The sequence below is a fragment of the Dama dama genome, chromosome 26 (genome assembly GCF_033118175.1).
Source record: "Dama dama isolate Ldn47 chromosome 26, ASM3311817v1, whole genome shotgun sequence".
NCBI lineage: Eukaryota > Metazoa > Chordata > Mammalia > Artiodactyla > Cervidae > Dama > Dama dama.
The window spans coordinates 38153523-38176743 of record NC_083706.1 but is presented as its reverse complement, the minus strand read 5'-3'; the positions used below and the strand labels follow the sequence as shown (position 1 = coordinate 38176743).

The 23221-nt window shown below is 41.3% G+C and overlaps 1 protein-coding gene across 1 annotated transcript in view; it reads right to left on the bottom strand.

Annotated features, from left to right (window-relative positions):
- RAB32 (RAB32, member RAS oncogene family) overlaps positions 1–16336 on the bottom strand; it is a 28951-nt gene extending 12615 nt beyond the window's left edge. Inside the window, exon 1 of the mRNA XM_061130032.1 lies at positions 16067–16336. Coding sequence (XP_060986015.1) covers positions 16067–16319 — 253 coding nt within the window. The 5' untranslated portion in view covers positions 16320–16336. The remainder of the gene's footprint in view (positions 1–16066) is intronic.
- Positions 16337–23221: the final 6885 nt, after the last annotated feature.

Here is a 23221-nt window from a genome sequence, read left to right as displayed (position 1 = left end):
GTAAATGACCCACCAACAAAAGGCCAAGCCCATGCATTTATGGGAGTAGCTTATTCTCCAAAAGAATAAGGAAAATATACTTCCTACTATACTGGGTTCATAATCTCTTTTTTGAAAAATTCAAAAGTGCTTCAGAGATTTTCCTGAACTGGTAAAAACAAGTGAAAAACAAAAGTTTCTAAAACACGTGTCATTGAACTACGGAGTGATGAAAGATAAAAGTTCATTTAGAATAATAATCTTAACATAAAATTAATGGAACTGTTCTCCAAAAATCGAACAAGGTGAAACTTAGATTTAGCTTTGTTGTTTTAAAGGTTCAAATGCACAGGGTTGCTAAGCTCTTTCGGTTGTTAAGCTGGAAAATAAACTTTCCTACAAGAATAAGAATTGCAGCCTGTACCTTTGTTATGACTGCTCCTTGGGTAATTTTAGCTATTCCCTTATTACTATCTAAAACAAAAGAGTCCAGTGGAAAACACAACTAATGTTCACGAATAATCCATTTTCCTCCACTTTTGAATACATGGAGGACCATACTGTCCTTCCCTGACTAAACCAGCTGTGTTCACGGAACATGGACAGAAGTGTCCCTGCCCAGCAGAATCACTTGTCGGGTGGCAGCAAGGTTACCCCTACTTTGGGGTGACGGTATCAGACGGTAGGGCCTCTGTTAGCCTGGGTCTTCAAAGGGCTCCAATGAAAAACCACCCTCAAATTCATCACCATCCCGCCACTTCTGCTCCCTACTAAGGACATGTAGAAAGTGTGAAATGTGTCAGTCACTCAGTCAGATCCGACTCTTTGTGACCTCATGGACTGTAGCCCGCCAGGCTCCATTGTCCATAGGATTCTCCAGGCAAGAGTACTGGAGTGGGTTGCCATGCCCTCCTCCAGGGGATCTTCCTCATTTTAATGCTGCTGGCACCCTACCACAACCTAGCCTATCTTGACTGGTGCAACTCCCAAATATCTTTTTACCTCTTATAGCTAGATTTGATCTCAACTAGAAAATATGTGTTAGGTTCCTCCTATATACCAGGCACTGTGCTAGACACGGGTGAAACAATGACTAGGATCCTAAGAATCTCAGTCTATCTGAGGAAAGAAACCAAGTGATGTCACGATGTGTTAGGTGTAATCAGAGATACAAAGAGCATATTATGGTATTCAACAAGGGGATGTCATTCACTGAAGTAAGCTAATCTTACTAGTCTTTTTGAAAGATACATTATCAAAAAATGCCTTCCAAATGCTTATACTATGTAAATATAGTATCTTCATAAACTTTATTTATTTCCATGCTGTGACTTTCAGTTTGCATGCCCCTGGGGGCAGCCAGCCTAGGCAGAGCCATGCTCACCATCCATGAACTAAAAGGCTAAGCTTTAACTGCTGGAGGCAGTTTCTCAGAAGCACTGAGTCATCACCAGGAGAAACACGCATTCTACTTCCCCTTTTACAGCACTGCAGAAGCCAGCCCTTCCTAGCTTCAGAAAAGGGCTAAAGGATCAAACCATGGGTAAGACTGTCATATGCAAACTAGAATCCATGGAATCTTAACATTTTTTTTTTTAATTTTGGAAAAGAAAAAAAAAAAGTACTCTGAGGGGCAGCCAATCAACCATTTTAAGTTTAGTCTAAGAAATTTTTATTATTCTAGGACTCTTCTTTCCACAAGCACATAAATAAAAGCAGGACATTTCTGCCAGGATGAATGCTCCTGGATTGTGTCCTGTGATGGAACCGGACTGGTTAGAGGAGAAAGTATGCAGTTATTAAATATAAAGACAGCTGCATGTGTCTTGTTTCATGGTGTGTGTGTGTGTGTGTGCGCGTGTGTGTGTGTGTGTGTAGAGTTAAAGTGCACAGCAATATGGAAACTCAGCAGAACCTGGGAGATCTTCCTCTTACATGGTCTGTAGTAGTGGTTCAGACGCCATGGGGGAGAACTCTGAGCAACAAACACCACCTTCCTAGACCAGAGCTGTAATCTCCTCTTACAGGAAGGAGAGGGGCTACTTTGTACTTTTCTGATACTCTAACAGACAAGATTATAAACTAGAAGATGACGCTCCAGATTACCTCATCCATCCTCCCTTATTTTAAAGATGAGAAAATAAAATCTCAGCAAGACAACATTACTCAAGTGCCTTAGGTTGATGTGTTATCCAATGTGCTGCCTGATCTGGTAGCCAAGCATTTTCTGGAGTATACATTCTTCCCCATGGTCCCGTGTCTCCAGATAGATCCAAAGTAGCATGAGCCTGGGAAAGACACTCCCCAAGGACACACAACCCTGCCACAAAAGTTACGGGCTTGCTCTGTGACCCCGAGTGCCTGACCACAGCAGCTAAGGACATGCCTCACTGCTGAGTTCATTAGCTAGGCTGATACTAGGGACAGGTTTTTTCTACCATATTGCTGTGGGCATATTGCCTGAATATTCCAATGGCTCCTAAAATGTGTTATCCTTCCTTCTCTAGCGGAAGGAACCCTGATTATAGCTAGATATCTTGGCAATGAGAAAGGGGAAAAAAGAGCATAGTACTAGTCATCTAGGCTCAAAGACATTTAAAGATGCACAACTTGGTAATACATACTCTAATGGATGATGACCTGTAAGGTACACATGTTGGCAAAAGGATTAAAATGCTTCCCCAATATCTGGAGTACCCAACACTAATGACTTTGAGAAGGAGTTGAGACAACTTAATACATTTCCAAGAACATGTATTCTAATCAAGGAAAAGAAAACCACAAAATGGCTTGCCTTCTCTCTTTTTAGTGTAGGCAGATTTTCTAAAGGGAAATATTTGCTCTCAGATTTGAAAGTAAAATACTGCATTTTGAACATTTATCAGAAATACAGGCCAGAGATGCTCTCTCTATGGTTTTAATCACTATTTTTTAATGTTTGTCTCAAAATTTTATGTTCATGTGCCCATTTGCCAAAAAATCGAAATATCTCTAAATGTTATTTGAAATTCAAAATATAAGTCACACAATGAAAAATAAATCAGAGCAATAAGACAATCAGCGCTTAGCTTTCCAAGTATAAATGTGTATCCTTTCTCACCCATTAAGAATTATTGGGCTTCCCAGGTGGCTCAGAGGTAAAGACTCCACCTGCCAACGCAGGTAACATAGGGTTAGATCCCTGGGGCGGGAAGATCCATCCATCCCTCCCATCCGGTGTTCTTGCTTGGAGAATGGAAAGGCAACGCATTCAGTATATTGCCTGGGAAATCCCATGGACAGAGGAGCATGGGCTACAGTCATGGGGTTGCAAAAGGGTTGGACATGACTTGGCAACTAAACAACAAACAACAAGAATTATTGAGCTACATGTTCTTGCTTAAGGTGACTGGGCAAAAATGTAGTTTCTAGTGAGTGCACATAAAGTTCTTTAAAAACATATCCTTAAAGTTCAGTATGCATTTCAGAGATGAAGCATTTTTAACACGCTTGTGTGGTTGGTGGGTAATAGACCAAGATCCAGCCAAAATATAAGTCCAGTCACTGGTTTTAGAAAGATATTTATCTAGCCACTAAAATTTTTTATAGCTTGATATAGATAATATGGTGATGTCATAATGGGTCTTAGGTTTTATATGTAAGAAGCTACAATTCATAGTTACATAGGTTTTGTCATTTTTAGGGCATATATTTAATGACTTTATACTACTACTTTATAAAGCCCTTATAAATGTGCCCCAGAATTACACTTAAATATTTAACATGCTAAAATTATAGGCATTGTTAGAAGAAAAAAAAAATTTCCTTACATTAAAAAACTACCATAATACTGACCAAGAAAACAATGTAACTAAAAACCTATTCCCCCCCGCACTGGTTTACATAATTTTCTATAAAACAAATGACTGTATTACCATCAAATAAAACAAGTCTAAAAGCTAATGCATCAAATTAGCACCATGTGAGGCTGGATTTGATATGTACTGAATTTCCTATTAATATTGTACCATGAAGAAGGTAAAAGGAGTCATTCATGTGATTTTACATAATGCATTCGTCTGGTTTTCTTTTCTATCATGTGTAAAGCAGAAAGAGAGATACTATAACATGACCATGAAACCTTTGCGATCAGAAACATCTGGATTCATGCCCTAACTGCAAGTTACAGGTGTATAGGCCTTGGGGAAATCCCTTAACCTTCCTGAGTCTCACTTTACTCAACAGTAATTTCCCCAGAAACATATATGTTAATGTATGTAAAACACACAGCAAGTGGGAATGTGCTGTCTGACAGAGGGAGCTCAGCCTAGTGCTGCGTGACAACCTAGAAGGGTGGGGTTGGGAGGTAGACGGGAGGGGGATTCAGGAGGGCGGCGACATATGTATACCTGTACCTGACCCTGAAAGCTGAACTCCCCAGGTCAGTAGGTGCTCAATGTACTACTGGAGAAGAGTGGAAAAATACCTCCAGAAAGAAAGAAGGGGCTGAGACGAAGTGAAAACAACGCCCAGTTGTGGATGTTACTGGTGATGGAAGTAAAGTCCGAAGCTGTGAAGAACAATACTGCACAGGAATCTGGAATGTTAGGTCCATGAATCAAGGTAAATTGCAAGTGGCCAAACAGGAGATGGCAAGACTGAACATCGAAACTGTAGGAATCAGTGAACTAAAATCAGAAAACTGAGATCATGGCATCTGGTCCTATCACTTCATGGCAAATAGATGGGGAAACAGTGGAAACAGTGGCTGACTTTATTGTTTTGGGCTCCAAAATCACTGCAGATGGTGACTGCAGCCATGAAATTAAAAGATGCTTACTCCTTGGAAGGAAAGTTATGACCAACCTAGACAGCGTATTAAAAAGCAGAGACATTACTTTGTCAACAAAGTCCGTCTAGTCAAGGCTATGGTTTTTCCAGTAGTCATGTATGGATGTGAGAGTTGGACCATATAGAAAGCTGAGCACCAAAGAATTAATGCTTTTGAACTGTGGTGTTGGAGAAGACTCTTGAGAGTCCCTTGGACTGCAAGGAGATCCAACCAGTCCATCTTAAAGGAAATCAGTCCTGAATGTTCATTGGAAGGACTGATGCTGAAGCTGAAACTCCAATACTTTGGCCACCTGATGCGAAGAGCTGACTCATTTGAAAAGACCCTGATGCTGGGAGGGATTGGGGGCAGGAGGAGAAGGGGACGACAGAGTATAGGATGGTTGGATGGCATCATCAACTCAATGGACATGAGTTTGGGTAAACTCCGGGAGTTGGCGATGGACAGGGAGGCCTGGCGTGCTGCAGTTCATGGGGTCGCAAAGAGTGGGACACAACTGAGCAACTGAACTGAACTGAACTAAAATGGACTGGAATGGGCAAATTTAATTCAGATGACCATTATATCTACTACTGTGGGTAAGAATCCCTTAGAAGAAATGGAGTAGACCTCAGAGTCAACAAAAGAGTCTGAAATGCAGTACATGGGTGCATTCTCAAAAACAACAGAACAATCTCTGTTCGTTTCCGAGGCAAACCATTCGATATCACAATAATCTAAGTCTATGCCCTGACCACTAATGCCAAATAAGCTGAAGTTGAATGGTTCTATGAAGACCTACAAGATCTTCTAGAACTAACACCAAAAAAAGACATCTTTTTCATCATAGGGGACTGGAATGCAAAAGTAGGAAGTTAAGAGATACCTGGAGTAACAGGCAAGCCTTGGAGTACAAATTGAAGCAGAGCAAAGGCCTACAGAGTTTTGCCAAGAGAATGCATTGGTCAGAGCAAACACCCTCTTCCCAACAACACAAGAGACTACTCTACACATGGACATCACCAGATGGTCAATACTGAAATCAGACTGATTATATCTTTGCAGCCGAAGTTGGAGAAGCTCTATACAGTCAGCAAAAACAAGACCTGGAGCTGACTGTGGCTCAGATCATGAACTCCTTATTGCCAAATTCAGACTTAAATTGAAGAAAGTAGGGAAAACCACTAGACCATTTAGTATGAACTAAATCAAATCCCTTATGATTACTTCCAAAGAATAGCAAGGAGAGATAAGAAAGCCTTTCTCAGTGATCAATGCAAAGAAATAGAGGAAAACAATAGAATGAGGAAGACTAGAGATCTCTTCAAGAAAATTAGAGATACCAAGGGAACATTTCAAGCAAAGATGAGCACAATAAAGGACAGATATGAAGAAGAGGTGGCAAAAATACACAGAAGAATTATACAAAAAAAAGATCCTAACAGCCCAGATAACCATAATGGTGTGATCACTCACCTAGAGCCAGACATCTTGGAGTGTGAAGTCAACGGGCCTTAGGAAGCATCACCATGAACAAAGCTACTGGAGGTGACTGAATTCCAGTTGAGCTACTTCAAATCCAAAAGATGATGTTGTGAAAGTGCTGCACTCAATATGCCAGCAATTTTGGAAAAGTCAGTAGTGACCACAGGACTGGAAAAGGTCAGTTTTCATTCCAATACCAAAGAAAGGCAATGCCAAAGAATGTTCAAACTACCACACAACTGCACTCATCTCACACACTAGCAAAGTAATGTACAAAATTCTCCAAAGTAGGCTTCAAAAGTATGTGAACTGAGAAATTCCTGATATTCAAGCTGGATTTTGAAAAGGTAGAGGAACCAGAGATCAAATTGCCAACATCCTCTGGATCATTGAAAAAGCAAGAGAATTCCAGAAAAACATCTACTTCTGCTTTATTGACTATGCTAAAGCCTTTGTGTGGATCACAACAAACTGTGGAAAATTCTTCAAGAGATGGGAATACCAGACCACGTTACCTGCCTCCTGAGAAACCTGCATGCAGGTCAGGAAGCAACAGTTAGAAGCAGACATGGAACAACAGACTGGTTCCAAACTGGGGAAGGAGTATGTCAAGGCTGTATATTGTCACCCTGTTTATTTAACTTATATGCAGAGTACATCATGAGAAACGCTGGGCTGGAAGAAGCACAAGCTGGAATCAAGATTGCTGGGAGAAATATCAATAACCTCAGATATACAGATGACACCACCCTTATGGCAGAAAGTGAAGAAGAACTAAAAAGCCTCTTGATGAAAGTGAAAGAAGAGAATGAAAAATCTGGCTTAAAACTCAACATTCAAAAAACTAAGATCATGGCGTCTGGTCCCATCACTTCATGGCAAATAGATGGGGAAACAATGGAAACAGTGAGGCTTTACTTTCTTGGGCTCCAAAATCACTGCAGGTGGTGCCTGCTGCCATGAAATTAAAAGACACTTGCTCCTCGGGGAAAAAAAAAAAAAGCTATGACCAACCTAGACAGCATATTAAAAAGCAGAGACATTACTTTGCTGACAAAGTTCCATCCAAGCAAAGCTATGGTTTTTCCAATAGTCATGATGGATGTGAGTGTTGGACTATAAAAAAAGCTGAGCACCAAAGAATTGATGCTTTTGAACTGTGGTGTTGGAGAAGACTCTTGGGAGTCTCTTGGACTGCAAGGAGATCCAACCAGTCCATCCTAAAGGAAATCAGCCCTGAGTATTCATTGGAAGGACTGATGTTGAAGCTGAAACTCCAATACTTTGGCCACCCGATGGGAAGAACTGACTCATTGGAAAAGACCCTGATTCTGGGAAATACTGAAGGCAGGAGAGGGGAATGACAGAGGATGAGATGGTTGGATGGCATCACCAACTCAATGGGCATGAGTTTGAGCAAGCTTCGCGAGTTGGTGATGGACAGGAAATCTGGTGTGCTGCAGTCCACGGGGTCGCAAAGAGTAGGCCACGGCTGAGAGACTGAACTGGACTGATCTGATTCATGCTGCTGTTGGCAGAAACAAACACAATTCACGGTGCTGTAAAGCAATTATTCTTCAATTTAAAAAAAAGTAAATTGAGAGACGGTGACTAGAAAGCAGCTTTTCATAAATGTTAACTGTGATTACATGCAGGGATTTTTTTTTTTTTTTTACCAAAACTTCCTACCTCTGAGATTCTATGCTTATATTTGGAAATATATTTGCACTTGGATAAAAAGCATTATAGGGGAAGAGGCAAAGTTGCTCTTTAAATCATGTACAAAGTACCGTTTGTGTCCATGCCACCACCTTTTGAGGTTGAGATCAAACCTGTCTGTCAAGCAAAAGAGTAACAAAACTGAACACAGAAAAAAAAAAGTTAAAAAATACCTAAACAAAAGAAAAACAAACTCCCTTTGAGATGGCAGCAGCAGTCTCAATAAGCAGCCTTCAAAATGACCTATTCCCAGATACACAACAGTTCAGAAACTGTATTTTTCTTTTTGCTAATTAGATACGAGCAGGCTTTTGTGGTATTTAGGTCACAGTGTAAGGTCTGTTTTTATTCAACTATTTACATCTGCTGTGGTGAGTGTAAAAAGAACATCTGACTTTAGTCCATTTAAAGAGGGGAATAAAATCAAAGTATCTTTTTGGTTTGTGTCCAAAGTCGGAATAGTTTTGGAAGTTTGAGATATTGGCTTTTTCCTAAGAACAGCATTCAATGAGAGCAAGACATGGCCCATCTCTGTCGTGTGATTTATCTTATGTCCTTACATCACCTCTTGAGACAGCAAAAGAGATAAGGAGCGGGTGATACAAAACAGACAGGAACTTGGGGGCCAGGAAAGGTGGGTGTCAAGGAACCCGGGGAGCAGCAGACTTGTTCAGTGGAGTGCAGTAAGAGGATGGGTCTGTTGGCAACAGTCAGCACGGGCAAGACAGAACCACTGTTCTCAGCTTGAGCATGAATCAGATCGCCCACGCTGTGTGTGCTCAGTCGCGTCAGATACTTTGTGACCCCATGGACTGTGGCCCACCAGGCTCCTCTGTCCACTGGATTCTCCAGGCAAGAAGACTGGAGTGGGTGGCCATGCCCTCCTGCAGGGGATCTTCCTGACCCAGGGTCAAACCCGTGTGTCTTATGTCTCCTGCATTGGCAGGTGGGGTCTTTACCACTAGCGCCACCTGGGAAAGACTACCCGTGGTGCCTGGTAAATTACACACTTCCAGGCCCTCCCTCTAGGAACTCTGACTTGTTAAGCATGGAGTATTGCTAGTTGCCTTTTCAGTATCCCTTCACAGAATTTCATTTGGGGAAGCAGTGTGTCCAGTTTGAAAACAAACAGAAAAAGCCCTAGATTTCCCAGCTGTCCTTGCAACAAGGCATGGATGTCCGACTAGACCAGAAAGGCAAAGAATACAATCAGGGAATAGCTGAGTGGTGAAATGTCAGCTTTGGTCCATGAAGAATGAATGGTTCTGTTCACCAGCCATGGACTGCTCAACAATGGACTTATTAGGTGAGGGACCTAACTTTTCTCTTGTTAAACCATGATTTATGGGGATGTTTGACAGATGAAGCCAGTTCTGCTTATAGCTGATGCTAAGGAAGATGCATTTAAGCACCTCAGATGAGTCTGAAAGAGCAGGTCCCATACAGTCACACTAAAAAACAAACAAACAACAAAAAAAACACAAAACACCAAAAAATCCAATATATATTTAGCTTAATTTCAAAGCCATCAAAAATCACTACAGAAAACGCTTAAGGAAAATATCTGGATAGAAGTGAGTGAAAAAAATGAGGAAGAAGAGAATGTAAGATCTCCTGTCAGAAAGACCAACACAAAGCCTTAAAGTAACCACCGCTATTTATTTATTTTTATGTGGTTTGTCACTCTCAAAATAAGAGTGAAGAAATCACACGTTTCTAGCCTCCATGACTGTAAAAAGTGCAGAAGCTCTTTTTGAAAATATAATTGAATAAAATTCTAAACACCTTTTTCTTGATCATTTATCTCACCTCCAGAAATCTCCTCACATAAGTCAACACTGTTTCACCATCCAAGAGAAAATCTCTACAGCCACAGTGCAATTTAAACTTGTTGACTGAGCCCACTTTCTACTACTTAAGTGTTGATTAAGTGTGAAATCCTCACTATTTTGAGGATATGCTATTCTTGGACTCCAAATCTAAGGCCTTCAAAGTTTTTTTCTTTGGAACATTACTTTTTCTCATCTCTTAGTCCATTTTAATAAGTGCCTAGAAATATGTATTCATCAGGTTTTTTTTTTTAAATATATTTTATGATACTTTGACATCTTGGGGCCTTGTAGACCAGGGGAGGGGCTGGACTGCCCACCCCCACCACATCCCCCGCCGCCCAGGATTATCTAGTTATTAGAGCAAACAACTTGTTGAGAGCAAGTCTTCAATATGCGAATCAATCAGTCCTGAGTCCTCCTCTACTTGCTTTCTGTTGTCAGGCTCTTGCAGTCTAGGTCAGAGACAGTGAGGGACCATCCCTATAGCCCTCGGCAAACTGAAATCTTTCCAACTATCCAATCCTAAGCTTGCTCAGCTTGCCTATGCTGTGAGGTCTTTCTTCAAAAATCACAAAAAAGGCTGTAGTCCTTGCTCTGCTTTCTCCCAGCTCCTTCGGCCTCCTAAATGACCCCGGTGCTTCCCTGTGTGGTCCCGCATGGCCTGACCTGGTCCTTCCTATAGGGAACTATCAGTAACAAACTATCTCTTTTAATGGTGATCTCATTTCACTTGAATAAAAACAAAACCTTGAGTACATGTTAAAAGGGAATAAGAAGCTATCCTAACATTGTTAATCGACTATACAATACAAAATAAAAATATCTTTTAAAAAAGAAGAAGAATCATTGAAATTTACATATCAAAAGCTAAAGAAAGCTGGAAGGTCAGGAAGCTGCTGCTGCTGCTAAGTCACTAAGTCAAGCCCAACTCTGCAACCTGATGGACTGTAGCCAGCCAGGCTCCTCTGTCCATGGGATTCTCCAGGCAAGAACAGTGGAGTGCATTGCCATTTTGGAAGGTCAGAATACCATATATACACACAAGGCTGAAATTCCTAAGATATATTTGAAAATAACACTGCACCTCTGGAATAATGCATAGCATACAGGTTTAATCTGTAGGATCACAGAGTAGTCCAGACAAACAGTTGTAATTATTACCTTGTTTTCCAGGGTGTGCTCTACAACCAAATACCAATAAAATAGCTTCATTAACTTCAGAGAAGTCGACAGTTTGGAGAGTCTTTCAAAATGTACCAAAAAAAAAAAAAAAAAGAGAGAGAGAGAGATGCAGCTGATCAAAAAGTGTCTGCCTGGGAAGTAGTATGCTTCATAATTAAGTATAAGAACTAGAAATTCTGGACCGATGACATAAAGAGATGGTAATGATTACAATAGGTATGAAATATGAGTCACATGCTCCAAAACAGGGCTGACCAGAACATTTGCAAATTTAGACAAAAGTTTATGTCACTCTTACATTACCAAAAATCCACTCTGCTATTAGAGACATGAGACCTGTACCATGGATTACCTGTGTTTTCTTGGTCAGCTTACCACAACTCCCTGGGTTTACACCATAGGGTCTCTAAAAGCCTTTAATCCTACTCAAACAATAGGCTGATTAAGCAAACGGCTAGCAGCCAAGTCAAATTTTAGTACTTCTTATCAGAACGTGGCTCTCTGCACCACTAACCTGAGCAACTTTTACCTGACCTGGAATTAAGAATGGTAACATATTCAAAAGAAGGAAAGGCAACAGGCACGACATTACCAGGGGAATTTTCTTCATGCCAGTTACACAAATATGCTGTTATGTTGAAATTCCTGTCTGGGCATTTGTGAAAGCGCAGTCCAGACCGGGGAACCCAAAGGTTGTGTCAGGGCTTACAAAGTAAGGAAGATTTGCAGATGTAAAATGGGATAGTAGGCTTTGCTTGGAATTCAGCACAAAACTGAGCCAGAATAAGGCTGAAGATGGCAAGACTGTACAAGTCAGATGTAATAAAGACTTTATTTCAATCCTTTTAAATGAATTATTAAGTAACTGACCCACAATAAGCCCTAAGAAAGTAACTGCAGGACTAAGAGACTACATATAATAGAGACTAATTCCTCAAAGAACTGCTTCTTCATATTTGAACATTAACAATCCTTGACTGATAGACACTCTGAAGGTCAAGAAAGCATAAGATAATATTCCAGGCTCTTGCTCATGAACAGCTGGAGCATTATCAAAGAAAACAAGAAGAGACCACTAGTTACAGCAACTGGCAATATGCGAGAGAGAACAAAGAAGACAAGACCAACATTTTATTTTCAGATGGGAATCAAAAAACTCGAAAGTGAATCTAAGTATGGCTCAAAAGTCAATCTAAGTATGCTTTATATAACTTACAAGGTCTTCCAAGCATGAATTTTATGCTCTGATAAATCATATTTACATGAATTTCAGAGTACATTGTTTCTGATTTGTTCTCTGGCCCAAAGGAGTATACTCAGATTTTTTCTTTTTTTTTTTTTTTTACTCAGATTTTTATAAAGAAATTTTGATACTAAAAACTGAAGAGTGGTAGAATAGGCTTCCTGCCTATTCTAATGCCACTATGGCAAAAGTATTATTTGAACTAAGGGCACTTGAAAAACAAGGGCAAGATGGGTACTCCAACCTCCCCTTCTTCTTCCTTAAATCAGGAGATAAAACTCCCACGTGAAAGATGTCCTCCCCAATAAGGAAGGAAGGAAGGAACTGTGCTCATCACCAGAGATGATCAAACTGAGAGAATTCTGCAGAAGCAGATCTTGTTAAAATAGCTCTTATCTTCATTTAGTATCCTACAGAGTTTGGTTATTTTTCTATAGCTGCCTTTGTTCAACCTAGTATAAAGGCATTTATATTTTTGTACTTTTGGGGGTTCTTCCTTTCCTTATGAGGGCTCCTGTGTTACATAAAGCTTCCCTGATGGCTCAGTTGGTAAAGAATTCATCTGTAATGCAGGAGACCTCGGTTCGATTCCTGGGTTGGGAAGATCTGCTGGAGAAGGGATAGGCTACCCACTCCAGTATTCTCATCTTGAGAATGCCATGGACTACATAGCCCAAAGGGTCACAAAGAGTCGGACATGACTGAGCGACTTTCACTGTCAAATAAATTTCTGCTATTAATCTGTCTTACATTAATTTAATTCTCAGGACCAGCTGAAAGTTCTAAGAAGGTAGAGATAAAATTTTGCCTTCCCTATAAAAGCAAATCACTGCAATGAATGCATGCAGACTAAATTATACTAGATCTAAATGGACAAGCTTAAAAAAAAAAAAAGATTTAGCCTAGACCAACCGTTCAATCTACTTGGAAAATTCTACAGTTGCTAATAAGCTTATAATAAGTAGTGAGCCAAATACTCAATTCATCTATAATACATGTTAAAAGGAAGATCAGATACTGCATCCTAATTTAGTATACATTTATTAAACTCTCTCTTTAGAATCTTATCAAAGACTTCAATATTTCAGTATATCTCAGTAATGTGTTGAGCAGCAGTCTCAAAGCAGATATGAAGTAAAAGAAAGGAATTGCCTAACACAAAATTGTGTTAAATTGCACCTGTACTTGAAAGCTGCATTCATTTGATGTAATAAGGATTTATAAGGCCCGTATCCATGAGTCACTATGGTTCTCAATTTGAAGAGTTTAGCTTAAACTGCTTGGCTACATTTACAGAAAACATTTGGGTAATTCCGGCCTGTTATGCTTGCCAGAGCTTTCAAGTACAGAGACCTGACAGAATTTCTTTACACCTTTCCCACTTCTAAAGCAGCAACAAAAGTCTAACCAGTAATAACAGCACACCTTAAGTTAGTCGTGTCGAGTGGCTAACTCCACCTACTATTTTGCAATCAAGGAATACCTTCCCCCTTTGAGAATTAAATACAAATCAACTTTGTTGCTACACAAGGCAAATATGTTTAGCCATGGGGAACTATTTGGAGTGGCCTTCACTTTGCCTCCATTACATCATGACTACTTAATTCAAATGGTATGAGCCAGGATTCACTAGTAGCTCAAATATTCAAACCAAACCTTGGTTTGCTAATGATAGAGTTAATGATAGAGCTCCCTAAACCTTAAGTTAAAGCCACATTATTTTTTGCTCTTCGTTTCCTTAAATACTGAAAACCTTATTTAAAAGATGAACCTTATAATTTCCAATCATCTCATAAGTTTACCTCTAATCTTGTTAATTGTTGGTGTGTACTTGCTGGACGGAATCCCTTTTGGAGATTCTGAAAGGTCTGCTTTCCTTCCTGGAAAGGCTCAAGCTTTGCATTTAGGCAAAACTGCAAGAAAATTCCACCTAGGCCGATATGTACCAGAGTCTGGTAGAGACTGAATACGTTCCCCTCCTGGTAAAATAGGTCTGGTTAAGCAGGATGAAAAAGGGGAAGAAAACCCTAACTCATGCTCCTGCTTTCCCAAGTCTCCAAACAGAAGCATTTTTCCTTGAAGCTTAAAAAAACACAACTGTGCCATAAAAAAAATTTTATTTACCTGCAGAAGGACCCAATCACAATTTAATTGCTAAACACCACACTATTTTACATGAAGAATAAAGCAAACTCAACAATCCTCCTAGGCAGAGATTTAAAATCATCTTCATGGAAATTCACAGCTACACTGAAGATTTCGGTAGAAAGATTATCACATGGCAAGGCAACCTTTAGAATCCACGACTTTGTCAAGGAGCAATACTCTTACTCATAAATGCTCTGTGAAAAAGCAGGAAGTGTTTCAAAAGAAGCCTCTGGCTTCAAAAGATGACTTTTCAAAACTTTTCAAACGAACATTTGGTTTTCTGTAACCGAAAAAAAAAAAAAAAAACCAAGCTGAGCCCAAAGGCTGACTATCCCCCTTTCTTAGAGATGACATACATCACTTTATTTTCCTATTGGAGGTAGGGAAGCCTCGTCTCAAATAAATGAGTATATATGTGATATTTCTTCAATATCATCTCATATGTAATAAGCTGTTGATGCAAAGAGCACTACCCAGCAGACAGACCTGGGTCCCTGACTCTTCATCAGTTGGGTGACCACACCTTTAACAGGCTTCAGTCATACAAGTGGAGGATGAAGGATGGGCTCTTTGACCCTGAACATGCCCCCATCTCGAAGGCAGACTGAATATAACACCCATAATGACTGAACAGGATAATTCCTGGTACCTCTTCCATATTTCAACTTTCCCGAAGTTAATGGCTTATTAAATGCACACATCCAACCCACCATACTAGCCAGAGTTCAAGTTTTCATACAACAGAGTAAGGAGAATCTATACCCTCCTCACACAGGGGTACTATGCTCCAAAATGACAATGGAAAGCATTGGGAAATGCCAGGGAAATAATATTACACATTGGGTGTGGAGAGGCAGGAGTGGGGCTAGGTGTTGGTTCCCGGGGGGAAGAGGAGCAGAAGGTTTCAAGAGAAGTTTTCCCCAATCTTTGCCTGGGAGGCCTCCCCTAGGAATGCGGGCACGACGTACAAAGAATGGGGTTTCGCTCCCAAGCAAGGGTCTAAGACTCAAGGTGGATGATGAAGATGAAAACCCTTCTGAAAAGAAACCCTGGTTTCTAGTCTGGGGGTGTTCCTAACTAGGAGTGTAACTTTGGGTGAGTTGTTCAACCAGTCTGAACCTCTGTTCTTGTCTGTAAAATGTTAAAGCGAAAGAGAGGAGCCAGCCCCTTCCCCTCCCTCGTCCTCGTCAAGATTCAGAATGAAAACTTCGGGGAAAGCCTCCGTGGCTTTCTCACCTCTGGTCAGGTGAGAGCTCCAAAGCAGAGGGCCTCCGATCTCTTAAAAACACCAGCGCTTTTCCACACACCGAGCTGAGGCGTCTAACCAGGGTTAGTTTCTCTACGCATTTATTTATCCTGTTCTGCTTTTAAATTCTTCGACTACCATCGCCTGTTCCACTGTGCTGATTCCCCCTGGAGTCCAACATCCCCTTCCATCTTTCCAGGTGGTTTCGTCCCTTTCTTTTAAACTTACTCGGGCAGGCAAGTCCTGGCAGAGGACAGAGAAAGAAGCAAGGAGCCCGAGGGCGGCCGAGCGCTACCCCCGCCCCCCCATCCCCGAGGCTTCCGACGGCGGGGAAACCCCGCGGGCGCCCCCTGCGCGGAGGCCGCCGCCCGCCCGCCCGCCTCGGGCTCCGCGCACGTCCCCGACTCCGGCCACCCGCTTACCCGCGATGTCCCACAGCTGCAGGCGCACCAGCGTCCTGCTGTCCCAGTTGAGGACCTTGAGGGCGAAGTCCACCCCGATGGTGGCCCGGTAGTGCTGGGAGAAGAGCTGGTGGACGTAGCGCTTGATGATGCTGGTCTTGCCCACGCCGAGTTCGCCGATGACCAGCACCTTGAAGAGGTGCTCGCTGGTCTCCGGCGGCGCCGCGGCGGCGGCCGCCCCCCGGCCGGGGTCCCCGGCTCCGCCGCCCGCCATGAGCGCCCCGGACCCCGCTCCGCCGGCCGGCCGCTCTCGGCGAGCTCGGGGGCCACGCCCGGCCGCGCCCTCCCCGCTGCGCCCCGAGAGCCCCGTCGGCCGTCGAAACTTTTCTCCGAGACCGGCCGCCCTTCCCGCCGCGCCGCCTGACGGGTCACAGGACCCGGAACCCGCCGCCGCTGGCAGCCCGCGCGGGGCGGGGAAAGGCCGGGGGGGGAGGCCCGGGCGAGAGGCCGCAGCTCGCCGCCGCCTGCACTCTGCGCGGGCCGGGCCAGAACTCGCGGCACTTCCTCTCCCCGGGCGTCCCCTTCTCGCGGCGGCGCCTAGCTCGGCCGCCCCCTGGTGGCCGCGGAGGGTGGCTGAGCGCCGACGGCGAGGGGGACCAGGCGGGTCAAGGTCAGACCACCCAGCCAGGTGGTGAAAGCCCCTAGACGGAGCGCGCGGAGGGGCCAGAAGCGGTGGTCCAAGCGGGACCCCAGCCTGGAAGGTGTGGGAATCAATCTCCTTCCCTGGTTCTGCCCCGAGGGAGGTTAGCACGTGGAGATCCTTGCCTTTGATTGATCGCCAGTGGACAGATGACTCTGAACTTGAGAAAGGACTGAAAACGCTTTTGTATCGATGAAGGAGGGAATCTGAGGAAGAAGACACATGGCCACTAAAACGATCTTATTTTAACTCCCCAAAAAACCATGAATGTCTTAAATTTTAAGCGTTTCCGTGGTAGAGACTGAGCTAGATGCTAGGAATTGATTGAAAAACAGTATTGAGGGCTTTCATTTAAAAGAAGAAAGATAGGAGGCCTTACCTTGCCTGCTGTGTTTGTAACATCGAGGGTTGTCCTCCCCCCCATAATATTTAGAAACACCTGGGGCTGAAATCTTCTGGTAGCTTAAGTAAACTAAAGCCTGCCACTCAGCCTAGCCTCTGACAATCACTGAAAAATGTTTTTCAGAAGTGGAGACGGTTTAAAATTGACTTCTAAGTCAAGGTGGAATAAAATCTTTAATAGAATAGCTACTGAAAAATCATGGCTATGTCTCTAAAGGTGTTTTATGGCCAGCTGGCTTACGGTTTTTATGTTCACTCAACTGAGAGCCCTTTCAATAGTCTTCAGCTTGAGGAAAGAGAAATTTTCCCTTACTGCCTTAGTACAATATATTGTTTCATACCTACAGATTACCATAGATTTTTATGAGTTTCTTTTTTCTTTCACCTTCCTAGGTTTCCACTGGCATTAAAAATAGAATTGTGGTGCTAAAAAAAAAAAAAGTGCATGTAAATGATTTAAAATTAGAAGTGGTCCCAGCTAAAGGAAGGATAATGGCTTGGATCTGGTGGTTCTCAATCTTAAGTGAATAGGGTTTGTTAAAACAGATTACACACTAGGCCCATCTCCAAAGAGGTTCTGAGTCTTGTGACTGAACAAATAAAACTCTATTTTAAACAAACATTTCCATTTACTGCCTAGAGGGATGGCCTCTTTAGAAAGTCACCCTGTAATACCCTCTCACATTTACTCACACTTGATATGTACTATACTCCCCATCTGGAATATACTCCAAACCTTTACTCCACCCCAGGCTCTTCCAAAGGCTTCTGCAAGTGGCGCTAGTGGTAAATAACCTGCATGCCGATGCAGGAGACATGAGACGTGGGTTTGATCCCTGTGTCAGGAAGACCCTCTTGGGCACGGCAACCCACTCCAGTATTCTTGCCTGGAGAATCTCCATAGACAGAGCAGCCTGAGGAGTTACAGTCCATAGGGTTGCGAAGAGCCAGACATGACTCAAGCAACTTAGCACGCAGGCTCTCCCAGGTAAACACTGTCTCAACATTCAAGTGCCAGATCAAGGGATTACCTGCTATTCTCATTCCAAATTTTCCTGGCAGATTTATGAATTCATTTATTTATTAAAAAGCTTCTGACGGTGCCAAGAAATGTTCTAGATATTCCAAGTACACTGGTTTCAGCACAGCAGAGAAGATTCTTTTTCTCAAGGACTTTATGCAATACTGGAAACAAGACAGATAATTAAAAAGCCAATAAGTGAAATAATTCAGATAGTTATAAATTTTATGAATAAAATAGGAAAATGCCATTTAGGAAGTAATCACTGAATGAACAACAAAAACTACACTAATCAGCTGGCCTACTCTAAAGGAAATATTGAAAGTAGGTGCCAGGTTGCATTTGTTTACTATGTGGATAGCCAATGGACCCCGGGCTGTTTATTGAAAAGACCATCCCTTTCTCATTCCTCTGCAGTGCCACCTTAGTCTTAATTCCAATGGTCATATAAGACTAGGTTTGTTTCTGCGTTCTCATCTCTTCCATTAGTCTATGTCTCTGCTGACACCAATCACTTGCCTTAGCTGTTGTTTAGTTGTTAAATCATGTCCAACTTTTCTGGAACCCCATGGACTATGACCCACCAGGCTCCTCTGTCCATGGAATTCTCCAGGCAAGAATACTGGAGTGGGTTGCTGTTTCCTTCTCCAGGGGATCTTCCCGACCTAGGGATCGAACCCAGGTCTCCTGCATTGCAGGTGGGTTCTTTACTGCAGAGCCACCAGGAGGGCCCTCACCTGCCTTAGTTATTATGTAATTCTTTTTCAGGTTTTTTGTTATAGCCTTTCCTGTTCCTTTGCATTTCCATATACATCTTAGAATCAGCATCTCATTGTTCACAAACATGCCTGCTGGGACTTGCATGGAATTATATTGAGTCCCTAAATCAATTTGAGGAGAACTGAAAAACTGAGTCTTCAAAAATATTTACATGGTATATCTATCATTTATGTAGGTCTTAATATCTTTCAGTCATATGAAGAGGTCTTGAATTGTGTGTAGCTGGCTTATAAAAATAAAATTGATTTGTGTAGAATGAACTTAGATTCAAAGACCCTGATAATTCTAAAATTTTATAGAATTGTATTTTCTATGTATAGAAACATTTTTTCTTTTCAATCATACATCTTATTTTTCATATTTTATTTCACTGACTAGGGCTGCCAATAAAAATGGAGAAGTAGGAAAACCCAGTTTTTGAGAGGAGGTTTTCAACATATACCTATTAAGTTTTTTTAATAAACTTTTAATTTTAGAATAGCATTAGATTTGCAGAAAACTTCAAAAATAGTACAGTGAGTTCTTATGTACCTCATACCTGCTTTCCCCTGTTGTTAATAGCTTACATTAATATTGTATGTTTGTTACAACTAATGAACCGGTATTGATACAATTAACCAAAGTCTATACTTTATTGGATATCCTGTGTTTTGACTTAATGCCCTTTTTCTGTTACAGAATCTCATTCAGGATACCACACTATATGTAGTGAACATGTCTTCTTAGGCTCTTTTTGGCTCTGATAGTTTCTCAGACTTCTCACATTTCTGATGGCCTTAACAATTTTGAGAAGTACTGGCTAAGTACCTCTATAAAGAAAGCTGAGCACTGAAGAATTGATGCTTTTGAACTGTGGTGTTGGAGAAGACTCTTGAGAGTCCCTTGGGCTGCAAGGAGATCCAAACAGTCCATCCTAAAGGAGATCAGTCCTGGGTGTTCATTGGAAGGACTGATGCTGAAGCTGAAACTCCAATACTTTGGCCACCTGATACGAAGAGCTGACTCATTTGAAAAGACCCTGATGCTGGGAAAGATTGAAGGCAGGAGGAGAAGGGGATGATAGAGGATGAGATGGTTGGATGGTATCGCTGACTCAATGGACGTGAGTTTGAGTAAACTCCAGGAGTTGGTGATGGACAGGGAGGCCTGGCGTGCTGTGGTCCACTGGGTCACAAAAAGTTGGATACGACTGAGCAACTGAACGGAACTGAACTGGCTAAGTACAGTTGACCTTTGAACAAAAGGGATTTGAAATGTGAGGGCAGAATCACTACATAAGCTATTTTGAATTCTTCTGCATGTAGATTTGTCTTTTCTCCCATTTATTTATCTATCCAGTTATCTATAACAATATCAGGAATTGATAATACCATAATTCTGGACTTATAGAATGGGCTTCCTTTTAATGGGCGTTAATGGTAAAGAACCCACCTGTCAGTGCAGGAGACATAAAAGACGTGATTTTGATCCCTGGGTCAGGAAGATCCCCCAGAGGAGGGCGTGGTAACCCGCTCCAGTAGTCTTGCTACAGTCCATGGGGTCTCAGAGTCAGATACAACTAAGTGACTTGTTTTGACCCATAGATTATTTAAAGTATATTAATTCAGAACTATTTTGGGATTTCCCAACTGTTCTGTTACTGATTTCTAGTTTAATCCTATTATAGTCTGAGAACACAATTGAATAATTTCTATCCAATATAGCAGCCACTGGCCATATGCAGCAATTTAAACTAAATTAAAAATTTTAAAGTATTTCCTTGGTCACAACAGCTATATTTTAAGTTCTCAATAGCCATATGTGGTCTAGTGGTGACCATATTGGTTAACACAACTAAAGAACTTCTATATCATTGCTGAAAATTCCTTTAATTTTTTCCCAGCTTTATTGAGATAAAATTGACATTGTGTATGTTTAAGGTATACACTGCACTGATTTGATTACACTTACATACACTGCGTAATAATCACCACCATTGCCTTAACTAACATTTCCATCACATCCTATAATTACCACTTCTTCTTCGTGGTGAGAACATCTGACTTACTCTTAGCAACTTTCAAAAATATAATACAGTATTGCTGATTACAGTTATCATGTTGTACATGAGATCCCCAGAACTTATCCACCTTAGCTGGGAGTTTGTACCCTTCAATTGACATCTCCCCATTTCCCCCACCCTCAGCCCCAGTAATCATCATCATATTCGGTTTTTATGAGTCTGGCCTTTCTAGATTCCACATTTAAGTAACACCATGCAGTCTTTCTCTGACTTCTTTCACTTAGCATAATGCCCACAAGCTTCATCCATGTTGTCACAGATTACAGGACTTCCTTCTTCCCCAGGTCTGAATAATATCTTGTTGTGTATATACCACATCTTTATCCATTCGTCCATTGATGGACACTTATGCTGTTTCCAGTCTTGCTCTTGTGAATAATACTGCAGTGAATATGTGAATGCAGGTACCTATGTGTGATAGCCTGTATCCCATATGGTAGTTCTATTTCAGACAGCCCCTGTTATAGAACATGACATAGAAAAATATCTTTATGATTTCAGAATAAGTTAGGATTTTTAAAGCATTCACAAAAACCACCATCATGGCAAAGGACAATAAGCTAAGTTGGACTACATAAAACTTAAAAAAATTTTCCTTTAGGAGACCAAAAGTTAATAGGGAAATATATGTGCTATGCAATTTTTAAGAAGCTCAATTTTGAAGCATATAATGAATAAAAATTGTTAAGAAAATACATATGACAAAATAGAAGAATGAGAGAAAAAGACTAAAAAAGATATTTCACAAAAGAGGATTCAAATAGCCCACAAACATATGCAAATATGACCAGCCTCATTAGTCATCAGGGAAATGATAATTTAAACCATAAATCAATGTGAAATCTTTTCACACCTTCTAGATTGACTAAAGTTAAAAAGTGCTGACAAATACCAATCGCTGGCAAAGATGTGGAGCAATTAGCGCTCACATACACTAAAAATATAAAAAGAGGGAGAGAGATTCCTTAATTTTAAGAAATTGCCTTATATCATGATTATAGAAGTTGGCAAGTCCAAAATGTGTGGGACAGGCCGGCAGGATAGAGACCTGGGAAGAGGTGATGCTGCAGCTTAACCCTGAAGGCAGCCTGCTGAGAATTCCCTCTTCCTCAGGGGAGGTCAGTCTTTTACTCAAGGCTTTTAACTATTTAAATGAGGTCCAACTACATTATGGAGGGTGATCTGCTTTACTCGAAGTTTACTGATTTAAATGTTAAATTCATCTAAAAAATATCTTCAAAGCAACATCCAGATATGTTTGACCAGTGTCTGGGTACTGTGGCCTCCGCGAGTTGACTCATAACATAAACGGTCACACCTAGTAATCCCATATCTATGCTAAAAACAAAAACCAAAGCCAAAAACAAAGCTCAACTTTTTACAGATGTTCACAAGGTCACGTACAATGCACCATCATTGACTGTAAGAGGGGAAAAAGTAGAAACAAAAGAAAAGGAAAAAATGAGCTATGATTTGTATATGCAAATAGTGGGGTAACTCACTGGAGATAAAGTAAATGAATCCTACATGAATACATGGAGAAATCTATAAAATATTGGGTAAAAACAGTTGATTTTAAAGTTATATTGATGATATGAAGCCTTTTGGGATACAGAAGGCAGTTTGCAGTTACTTTTTGGCTTCCCTTGTTCTGTGAACTTTTCTTTCCTCTCACCTCCTTGTTCCCATGCCAGTGTCTCCTTTACTTTCCAAATAAACTACTTACACTTGAAACTATTTTTGAGTTGAATTTCTGAAGAAATCAAACTAAGTCATATGGCATGCATAATTCAAATATGAAGTAAAAGTATTATGTGTGTAAAATGCTTAATGGAATATAGTATATTTCCAATGGGCTTCCCGGGTGGCACTACCAGTAAAGAGCCCACCTCCCAATGCAGGAGACCTAAGAGATGTGGGTTCGATCCCTGGGTGAGGGATGTCCTCTGGAGGGGTGAACGGCCACCCACTCCAGTACCTTGCCTGGAGAATCCCATGGACAGAGGAACCTACAGTCCATAAAGTTGCAAAGAGTTCAACACGACTGAAGTGACTTAGAACACATATTACCGATACAGTCCTTTCAAAAGGATCTTGGTTTTTTTTTCCTTATAAGTAATAATTTATTGCTTCTTCTTTATGTTCTGTCTTTATTCTGATATCTCCCCTAAACTCTCAAAGAGACCTGTAAAATATCTCATAAAATAGTAT